The sequence below is a fragment of the Chiroxiphia lanceolata genome, chromosome 31, assembly GCF_009829145.1.
Source record: "Chiroxiphia lanceolata isolate bChiLan1 chromosome 31, bChiLan1.pri, whole genome shotgun sequence".
Taxonomy (NCBI): domain Eukaryota; kingdom Metazoa; phylum Chordata; class Aves; order Passeriformes; family Pipridae; genus Chiroxiphia; species Chiroxiphia lanceolata.
Window position 1 is genome coordinate 724,925 of NC_045667.1, and position 10,633 is coordinate 735,557.

Here is a 10,633-nt window from a genome sequence, read left to right on the forward strand (position 1 = left end):
GGTGTCTCTTGGCTCAGGGGAGGGTGAGTAGCCAATTGCGGGGTTATCTCCCACCTGCTGCCCAACTCTTGTGTCAGTTTCTGTTTTCTTTCTCGCAGCAACCGAGTCAGGGATCACAGGACCCTGTGAGCCAGCCGGGCGTCCTTCCTTGGCATCCAAGATGGATTCACATCCCCAGCTGTGGGAAAGATAAGTGGAGGACTAGCACCTGGAGAGGGGATGAGAGCTGGGTCTAATGTTATGGTTAGGAGGGGGGATTTTCAAAGGAGCAGAGGGGAAAGGGTCTGCCCTAACAGGCCCTTGGCACACACAGGAGGAGCAGTTTACTTTTCATCACTGGAGTAGGGTGTGCAGGGCAGAGCCGTTCAGGTCTGTGTCGTGTCCTTTGTCCACTCTGTGTCTCGTGTCTTACAATTCACAGTCACCGTGTCTTTGCTTTCTGCCCTCAAAGGTTTTATCTGTGATGCCAAGGCATCATTCCTAGGGTCTTGAACCTCTGCACTGCCCAGCCCAGTGCCCATACCATCCGTTCTTTGGCTCGCTAGCTTGGATGTGCATGGGAATCGCATCTAAGAAGTGTCAGGTCAGGTGTCTTTTACAGCCTCCTTACAGGTTGTATCGGTGGCTGTGCCGTGCAGTCATCCCTTGTAACCGCCCGGGATTTGTGAGAATCTAAGAAGATTCTGAACATAGCATTGTCTCCCATCCATCTTAGCAATTTTGTAGGCAGTTCTTGTCCCAGGCCATTCTGTTAGAGTGTCTTTTCAGGCTCCTCAGAGCCTCCTGCGTTCAGTCTCGCCGTATCCTCCGTCTTCTCGTGCGGCAGCACATCCATTTTGGCGTCGTTCCTTTCTCAGAGTTCTCTCTCGTCATCACACCACAGCACTTGTCTGGAAATGTGTCCTTGGAGTTTGTGTTGGGCCTAGAACTGCTCTGCCCTGCAGTGTAGACTTGGGGGTAGGTGGAGTAGAAAGGAGACTTTACAGTTACCCTGTGGATAGGCTCAGCCACTCAGGGCAGGGCCTTAAAGTTAAGTCAGTGTTTGTTTGTGCAGGTTGTCTTTAGACCCCAGACAATTTGTTAGAGAGAGTTAGAATTGTGCAGCAGTTAATGTTGCCCTGTCTGTATGACTGACTTTGCTAACTCATTTCTTTGCAGCATCAGAGGGACTGGATGTAAAGCAGAGATAAACAGAAGAGGCTGGAGGAGCACAGTCAGAAGGTGGGTTGTTATGTGAGGTCAGAGCCAAGCCATTACTTTTGGCCCTAGGTTTACTTGATCATTTGGATGGTTTGGTGGTTTAGTTTTGTTTATTTTGTTTTTTTTAAGATGCGGAGCCCTTGGCCCAGCAGACGATAGGCACCAGAGGGAAGGTGAGCCCGGTGAGCAAGGTGAGCAGTCACTGCAGGACAAAACTAGATGTTCTTTTGCAGGCAGTGTATTTGTGGTGAATCTGTGTACATCCTTGTTTTTTTGTTTTACAGGCAGTGCACTGACTTCTAACATGCAGTCCAACGTGACGGGGACCCTGCCTATAAGAGGTCAAAGGGTGTCAGACAGAAACTGCCATGGGAGCAGCATACTCTTGGGCAGTATCTCAGTACTCACATTTGCCTCTGGGTTTTTTTGCAGGAGATGGACGCAGCCTCACGGGGCCGAAGCCAACTCACAGTGAGGTGATGGACACGGTTTGGTCCCCTGGAGCTGTCCTTGTAGGTAATCTCTGAGTATTGAAAGGATCAACAGCAAAGCATTGAGCTTTTTTGATTGCAGGTGCCATCCAGCTAACCTTTGGGAGCAACTGAGCGTTGGAGGTGAGTCGGGGAGGCAGTAGGAGGAGCAGGGATCCACTGCAGCTTCAGAAATGTCCTCTAATTGTGTCTCTCTCTCACTCAGGTATCCCAGAAGATGACAGCCACAGTGTGTGACTCCAGTCAGAGCCAGCGTCCCGAGGACAAGCCTCGGTGACAGTGAGTAGGGGGATCGTTGGGGTTTGAGCCTCACACCACACAGTTCACATATAGTTTTGGGGTTTTTTTCTTGTAGTTGACTCGGAGTAACCTCGTGACCGCAGGAACCACCTCACGATGGGGCGACTGACCCAGTTTGGTCATCTCGAGCTGTCCTTGTCTGCAGTCTCAGAGTATTAAAAGGATGAGCAACGAGGCCCTGAGCTTTAGTGATGGCAGGTGCCATCCAGCTAACCTTTGGGAGCGTCCGGGCATTGGAGGTGAGTCGGGGAGGCAGCAGGAGGAACAGGGATCCACTGCAGCTTCAGAAATGCCCTCTAAATTTATCTCTCTCTTGCTCAGGTATCCCGGAAGATGACAGCACATTGTCCAAGTCTGGTCAGAGCCAGTGACACGAGGACCTGCCTTGGTCACAGTGAGTAGAGGGATGATGGGGGCTGGGGCCACGTGCCGCACTACTCAGACCTTGTGTCTGGTTTTCTTTCTCGCAGTTGACTCCGAGTACTCTCCCGATGTCAGGAACCTCTGAGCCAGCCCAGGTGCCCCTCCTCTGCATCAAAGATGGATTCGCATCCCCGGCTGTCGGCAAGATAAGTGCAGGGCAACGACCCAGAGAGGGGTTGGGAGTCGGTGCAAGTGTGTGCCTCGCCCGGAGGGATTTTTGAAATTAGTCCGGTGCAGTGGGTATCCTGTAACAGGGTATTTGGAGCCATCGAAGGAAGGGCTTACTTTGTATCATTGGATTCACGTGTGCAGGGCAGAGCAGTTCCGGTCTGTGTCACATCCTTTGTCTCGTCCGTGTTTTGTGTCCTTAGGGTTTTTGCATCTTGCCCTCGAGGGGCTCATGGGAAGCAGCAGGCATCATCCTTAGGTTCTTGAAGGTCTTCTCTGTGTAGCCGAGTTCCAAAGTTGTCAGTCGCTTCATTTGCAGGTTCAGGTCTTCTTTGAAATCTCATTTCTGACTTTTACGGTCAGACCTCTTTTAAGGCCTCATTCCAGGCCATATCATCAGCGATGCTCTCCAGCCATCCCTCATAAAGCAGGAGGACTTGTTTTCCACATCATTCCTTTCTTAGCTTCCGAACGTGGTGACATCGCACATCCATTTTCAGGGTTTTTACAGGCACTTCTTATGACCGATCATCTCGTTAGCATCTTTATTTTTCAGGATCCTTTGAGCCTAGTCACATTATCACAGTACTCAATTCTTACGATCTAATCTTGTCAAAGTGAGGTTTGTCTCTTAATTGTGTCACACGGTCTGTGTTGTCACGGGTATGGGGTGTCTCACTTGGGGTCAGCCTGGAACTGCTCTGCCCTGCTACGTGGATCAGTGGGTAGATAGAATATTGCTCAGAGTCTCAAGTCAACATGTCAGTTCCCTTAGACAGTCGAGCTGATGGGTGTACAGTCTCTGAGCAGGATTGTCTTGGAGCTGCCCTGCTTGGGTGTATAGAGCCACGGGGAGTCCCCACCCTGTGACTTCTGGACTGCATCGTATAGCATCGTATATGTTTATTTATTGTTGCAGGTTGCTTCTTAGACGTAGTTATTGTGTTTTCCAAGTATTGTTTAATTTATATTTATAAAAAGTTTATTTGTGTTTTCCAACCCTATATATCTATATTCAGAATTTCTTATACTCCAAGATCCTATATATAATAAAGTTGAAAGTAATTTATATATTAACTAGGATTATTTTTCAATATATAGAAAAATGAGAAACGTTAGTTTTTAATATGTTTTGCACACCCCCACAATGAATTTTCAGGCATTTTTGGGCACTGCCGTAAAGCGTCGCAGCCTCCACGTCGTGCCGGCCACGCTGCCGTAAAGCGCGCGGAAGATGGCGGCGGTGACGGTGCGGGAGCCCCAGGCCGGGCCGGGCCCCGCGGGGCTGCATCGGGACTGGACGGCGGAGCCCGTCAGCACCGGCGTGAGTGCGCCGGGAGCCGCGGGGGGACCCGCTCGCGGGGCTGGGGCCGTGCGATGGGCTTGGGGGGTTACGGGGAAGGAGGGCCCGCCGTGGGCAGGGGGCGGGCTGTGGGACGGAGGGTCCCCAGTGCGGGGTTGGGGGGGGCGGGGGGGCAGCGAGAGCCCTCGTGGGGGCTGGTGATGGGTATGGGGCACACGGGACCCCAAAGTGGGGCTGGAGAGAGGGCTCGGGGGGTGGAGAGTTCCCCATAGGGGCTGGAAGGGGGATATGTGTCAGAGGGACCCCGCCGGGGGATTCTGTGGGGAATGGAGGGCTGCTGTAGGAAAGGTTGTTATGTGGGGCAGGGGCTGCTGTGGACAGGGGTGTGCTGTGGGGCAGGGGGGGATTCTGTGAGGCAGGGGCTACTGTGAAACGGGGGGGGGTCTGTGGGACAGAGGCTGCTGTGGGGAGGGGCGTTCTGTGGGGCAGGGGCTGCTGTGGGGTAGGGGCTGCTGTGGGGCAAGGGCTGCTGTGGGGGGGGCGTTCTGTGGGACAGGGGCTGCTGTGGGGAGGGGCTGCTGTGGGGCAGGGGCTGCTGTGGGGGGGGGCGTTCTGTGGGGCAAGGGCTGCTGGGGGGGGCGTTCTGTGGGACAGGGGCTGCTGTGGGGAGGGGCTGCTGGGGGGGGGCGTTCTGTGGGACAGAGGCTGCTGGGGGGGGGCGTTCTGTGGGGCAAGGGCTGCTGGGGGGGGGCGTTCTGTGGGGCAGGGGCTGCTGTGGGGAGGGGCTGCTGTGGGGCAGGGGCTGCTGTGGGGAGGGGGGGTCTGTGGGACAGAGGCTGCTGTGGGGAGGGGCGTTCTGTGGGGCAGGGGCTGCTGTGGGGAGGGGGGAGTTCTGTGGGGCAGGGGCTGCTGTGGGGAGGGGGCGTTCTGTGGGGCAGGGGCTGCTGTGGGGAGGAGGGGGTGGGGGGAGGGGGTTCTGTGGCACAGGGGGATTCGGTGGGGAGGGGGCTGCTGTGGCACAGGGACCCCCAGTGCAGGCCCCCCTCCCCTCCTCCCAGACCACCATCATGGCCGTGGAGTTCGACGGAGGCGTCGTCATCGGGGCCGACTCCCGCACCACCACTGGGTGAGGACGGTGATGTGACATCATCAGTGACATCACCAGGGCCAGGCCCTGTCACGGGGTTGTCACCCATGACCCCTTGTCATGATGTCACCGTGATGCCACCCCCGAAGCTGTGGCCGTGGCCCCGTGTGGCCTCAGGTATCAGTGTCGCAACTGACAGGCATTTTTCATCACCAAATTCATCCAAGAATCCTTTATTTTTGTGCAGTAATTCCTGAAAAAACATCCTCAGGTTAAAGCTTGTGCTCCTGGTCCCAGTCTTTGGATTTCTCACCACAGATCCCATTTTCCTTGGCCAAATCCTTTTTCCTCCTTCAGGGGGAGTTTGCGAATCCCACAGAACTGTTCCCCGGCCGTGGTGGTAAAAATCAGCTTATTAGCACAGCAAATTCCACATTTTTTAACTCCCCTCTTTGCAAAACCTGGTATTTTGGGTCCAATGAAATTCTTCTTTGCCTGAAGCGGTGACAGCTGCAGGGGTGCCAGGGGGCTCTGGCAGCTTTTTGGGGCCAACAGCTCCTTTCCAGGGGTGTCCCAGCACCTCCGGCGTGTTGTGTCCCTGCGGGATCACCTCAAACTGTCCGTGTCCCCCAGGTCCTACGTGGCCAACCGCGTGACGGACAAGCTGACCCCAGTCCACGACCGCATCTTCTGCTGCCGCTCGGGCTCGGCGGCTGACACGCAGGCGGTGGCCGACGCCGTGGCCTACCAGCTGGCCTTCCACAGGTACCCCTGCTGTGGGGCCGGGCTGGGGCGCGGGGAGGGCCCCCAGGCTGACCCCCAGCCCCACGGCCGTCCCTGCCCCGCAGCGTGGAGCTGGAGGAGCCGCCGCGGGTGCGCACGGCCGCGCGCCTGTTCCAGCAGAGCTGCTACCGCTACCGCGAGGAGCTCAGCGCCGGCATCATCGTGGCCGGCTGGGACCCGCGTCGGGGTGGACAGGTGAGGGTCCTTCTGGCCCACAGCGTCCCCCCCTTTTCTCTCCTGGAGTGTCTTGCTCTGCCCTATGTCTTCTTCTGCCTTCTGGCATCCCCTTCTCTGCCCCACAGTCCCCCTCTTTCTATCCCGTAGCCCCCTCCTCAGCCTCAGGCTCTGCCTGCACCCTCCTGCCCCACAGCCCCAGCTCTCTACCCCATAGTGCCCTACAGCCCCCACTGTGCCCCCCCAGGGGTATGTGGTGCCCAGTGGGAGGGCTCTGCCTGCACCCTGCTGCCCCATAGTGCCCTACAGCCCCCCCGTACCACCCAGGTGTACGTGGTGCCGCTGGGGGGGCTTCTCCTGCGCCAGCCCTTTGCCGTGGGGGGCTCGGGCAGCTCCTATATCTACGGATACCTGGATGCCACGTTCCAGCCTGGGATGAGCCGCTCCCAGTGCCAGGAGTTCGTCGCCCGTGGTGGGTTTGGGGGACTCGGGGCAGGGGGTGCGGGCGGGCAAGGGTTGGGAGGGTCCTGGGAGGCATTTTGAGAAGCACAGAGGAGTTCGGGGGAGTCCTGGGACTTGGGGATTTGGGAAAGGTGTAAGGGTGTGAGGGAGTCCTGGGAGGAGGTTTGGGAGGGGCTCTGTGGGGTTTGGGGAGGGTGCTGGGAGGCGATTTGGGGGGCACTGTATTTGTGGGGGTCCTGGGAGGGGGTTTGGGGGTCACCGAGGGACTCTGGGGGTCCCTAACCTGTGTCCCCCAGCACTGGCCTTGGCGATGGTGCGGGACGGCTCCAGCGGGGGGGTGATCCGGCTGGCGGCCATCACCGAGGAGGGGGTGGAACGGACCGTCCTGGCTGGCCCCGACCTGCCCTGGGGTGACGGCGGCCCCCCCGCCTGAGAGAGGGGCCCCCCGGGACCCCCGAACGAGGTGGGGGAGGACAAATCAAAGGGCTCCGCGGACCCGCTGCCTCTGCTGTGTGTTCGTGGGGGTCCCCTCCTGTCACCCCTCAGGGGGCCACGGCCAGACCCGCGGTGTGGGACGTGAGCCACGCGCCTCCCGCATGGCCCCGCCCCCGGTGTGACAGACATAAACCACCCCCATCGTTGTGGGGTTTTGCTTTAATTACATGATCACGATTCATGATTCGTTAACAAAGCACGGGGAAGGGGTTGGGGGGGGCTTTGGGGGGCTCCTGCCCCACAGTGTGATCTTGATGTTGGCTGGTAACAAAACCCCCAGGGGGTGTGAGAAGGGGGCACATGGAGTAGGGGGGCCCCTATAGGACACCCTACATTTTCCATAGGAAGTCTAGGGCTGTCCCTTTGGGACGAGACACCCCCCAGGAACCCCCCTGTTGCCCCCATGTTGGGCATCAAGCACCCCTATAGAGCCCAGGACCACTCCATAGGGCCCCTGGGGTCCGTACAGCCCTGGGGAGGGTGTCATGCACCCCAGTAGGGCCCAAGACCCCTCCATAGGGCCCCAGGGCTATTTCATAGCCTTGATGGGTGGGGGGACAGGCATCCCTACAGAGCCCCCCCTCCACCCCCAGCTGGGGGTCAGGCACCCCCACAGCCCTCGAGGGGGACATCAGACCCTCCCCCAGACTCTTCTGTGGGGGGGTCAGATGCCCCTATAGAGCCCCCAGAATGAGATCAGATCCCCCTGACCTCCCCCCCAGAGTGGGGGTCAGGCACTGAGGAAGAGTCGCTGGTACCACTTGTTCATCTGCTCGAGGAAGATGAAGGTGAGCACGGTGTGGGGGCCCAGGCGCGCGTAGTAGGGGGTGAAGCCCTTCCAGAGGCTGAAGAACCCCTCGTACCGCACCACCTTCACCAGCACGTCCTGCAGGGAGGGAACCCCACCCACAAAATTATGAGAAGCCCTCTAAAAATGACATGAACCCCTCATCTCCCAGGTGATGGGGAACCTTCCCAAAATGATGGAGACTCCCCTCAAAATGGCAAGGGAACTCCCCAAAATAATGGGGACCTCCTCAAAGAGGACCTGAACTGCCCCATCAATGACAGGAAATGCCCCCAAAACAGTGGGGAACCCCCCCCAGTTGAAAAGGAACTCCTGCAAAATGACAGAGAATCCCCCCCAAAATGATGGGGGCCACCCCCACGCGCTGAGGCCCTCCCAAAGCCCCGCTCGCTCACCAGCCCGTTGCGGTACTCGGGTTTCCCATCGATAGTCCTCATGTTCTGGATCCTGTCAGAATTTTTTGGGTGAAATAGGAGAGGTTTGGGGATGACCCCCAAATCCATAATTAATTGACAGGGGAGGGTGGGGGATCCCCCAAATGAACCCACCGGGTCTTGACGATGTCGACGGGCATGGAGGCGGCTGTGGTCACCAGCCCGCTGATCATGCTGGCGCAGAAGTGGCACAGGATGTCGTCACGGAAATGCCCTGGGGAGACCCCAAAACATCAAAGGGGGACAGGGGAGGGTGTGCCAGGATTTGGGGAGACCCCCAGGGCCGAGCCTCAAACTCACCGGAGTCGAGCAGGAATTGCTTGGATTGGGAGTAGGAGGCAAGTTGGGCAGCATTGACGACCACGGCGCGCGCCATGGTGGGGATACAGCCCTGGGGAGAGATAGAGGGGGTGGGGGAAGCCCCTTGCACCCCCAGGCCCCCCCCATCTCCCCCTGCACCTTCAGACATCCCACCTGCATGCCTTCCTCCCTTACCACAGTGAGGACACAGCCCTAGGGGGAGACGGGGGGGGTTTCAGGGGACCCCCTGCACTCCCAAACCCCTCCAAACTGTGAAAACATCCCCCCCCTCCGTGCACCCCGGGGGAGGGTCCCAGGGTGATGGGGGGGGAGGTCTCAGAGCATTTGGGATCATGGAGAGGACTAGGGGAGCTTTAGGGAGGGGGGGATGGATTTTGGGGTCCCCCAGGCCCCTCCATACCCTCCACAGTGTGAGAACCCCCTCCTCCCTTGCCATCCTCACGAGGGCATCAAACACGTTGCGATACCCGCGGCGCTCTCCAGGGGGCAGCCTGTGATTTGGGGCAAAAAAAGGGGATTTTGGTAAAAAAGTTGAATTTGGAGGCCCGGGGAAAAATTCTGGGGGGGAGCCTCACCTGCCATCAGCCGTCATGCGGATCAGAGCGACCTCGGCGGGGGTCCCCACGAAGGCCCCCGCAGCCCCGGCTGTCATCCCCATGGCGGCCTTGGCCAGGAACGGAGGGGGGGTCCCGTCGGGGCCCCCGAAACGCTCGAGCAGGACGCTGTAGATCCCCAGGCGGGTGGTGGTGTAGGTGGCCTGGCGCAGGAGCCCTGCTGACAGCCTGGGGGAGCACACCCCAAAAATAGGGCACCCCGAGAACGGAGGAGCCCGGAAATGGGGGGCAGGGAAGAGCCCAAGGCTTGCAGGCAAGTTTTGGGGAGGTTTGGGGGTGTTAGGGGAGCTCAGAGGGTTTTGGGGGGCCCATACCCTGTGTAGACACCTCGAAGCCCCTGGTGGCATAGGATGGACCCCAGGGAATGTGGGGACATGGGGTTTGGGGAGGGCCCAGAGGCTTTGGGTGGTGGCAGAGCATTTTGGGGGTTCCGTACCCCTTGTAGACACCCCTCAGCCCCTCATGGTGCAGGATGAACCCCAGGGCATGGAGGGACACGCGGTTTGGGGAAGTCCCCGGGGGTTTGGGGGTGCAGAAGGGTTTTGGGGGACCCGTACCCCGTGTAGACACCCCGCAGCCCTTCGTGGCGCAGGATGGAGCCCAGGGCGTGCAGGGACGTGCGGTACTCACGCCCCTTTGCCCCGGCCCCACTCAGCTGCATCCGGTTCTTCACCAGGTCCAGGGGCTGCACGAAGACAGTGGCCCCCATCCTGGAGAGGGGGGGTCAAGGAGGGTCAGGGGGACTCCAGAAATACTCACACTTCTCCCACAGGCCCCCAGATCCAGCCACAGCCCTCTCCGGGGATTCCTGGGCTGAGGGGGGTTGGAGGTTCTGAAGGAGTTTTGGGGGGCTGGGAGGGGACACTGGTGAGGGGGTTGGGAGGAGCTGGAGGGGGTTTCAGGAGGCCTGAAGGGGCTCAGTGGGTTAGAATTGATTTGGGGGGACACTGGGAGGAGGTTAGCAGGGGCTGCAGGGAACTTGGGGAGGATTTGGGGAAGTCAGAGGAGGTCTGGAGGGGGCTTGGGGGGCATTTGGGGGAGTCAGAAGGGATTTGGGAGAGCTGGAAGGGATTTAGGGGATCTGAAGGGATTCTAGGGCGTGCTGTGGGGGCCAATGGTGGGAATTTTCGGAGAGGGAGAGTTAAAGGATTTTGAGAGGCTGAGGGAGGCTCAGGGGGTTGAGCTGAAGGGGCAACGGGAGTGCTGCGCGGGGCTGAAGGGGTTTGGGGGGGGTCTTGTCTTCGGGGGGAGGGTTGTCTGTGTTTGAGGGGGTGTCCCGGTTTTGGCGGACGGTTCTCGCTTCGGGGAGGGGCGGGGGGGGCTTCGGTTTGGGGGGGGGGGGGGGGAAAATCGGTTTTGGGGGCGGGGGTCTCTCACCCGGCCAGGCCGCCGAAGAGAAACTTGATGGACTTCGGGGAGGTCTTGGGCCTCTCGGCCGCCGGCGCCGCCGCCATGGCGGGCGGGCCCCGGTCCCGGGATGGGGAACCGGGGGAAGGGCACGGCGACCCGGGGGTTGTCCCGGGGGGTCGCGAGGGGCGCGGGGCGGGCGCGCGCAGAGACCGGGGGGCGC

At 59.4% G+C, this 10,633-nt stretch overlaps 2 protein-coding genes across 2 annotated transcripts; one reads left to right on the forward strand and one right to left on the reverse strand.

The window, feature by feature from the left end:
- Positions 1-3,774: 3,774 nt before the first annotated feature.
- PSMB6 (proteasome 20S subunit beta 6) lies at positions 3,775-7,054 on the forward strand. The gene is made up of 6 exons (XM_032713778.1): positions 3,775-3,906; positions 4,944-5,011; positions 5,606-5,737; positions 5,821-5,950; positions 6,257-6,401; positions 6,688-7,054. The coding sequence occupies exons 1-6, from the start codon at positions 3,817-3,819 to the stop codon at positions 6,822-6,824; spliced, it is 702 nt and encodes a 233-aa protein (XP_032569669.1). The 5' UTR covers positions 3,775-3,816; the 3' UTR covers positions 6,825-7,054.
- Positions 7,028-10,556, reverse strand: SLC25A11 (solute carrier family 25 member 11). Its single transcript, XM_032713767.1, has 8 exons — positions 10,441-10,556; positions 9,621-9,773; positions 9,025-9,231; positions 8,850-8,940; positions 8,429-8,519; positions 8,243-8,342; positions 8,090-8,141; positions 7,028-7,772 (listed from the first exon to the last, which is right to left on the reverse strand). Exons 1-8 carry the CDS (start codon positions 10,515-10,517, stop codon positions 7,617-7,619), a joined length of 927 nt encoding a protein of 308 aa, XP_032569658.1. The 5' UTR covers positions 10,518-10,556; the 3' UTR covers positions 7,028-7,616.
- Between the last annotated feature and the right edge of the window lie 77 nt (positions 10,557-10,633).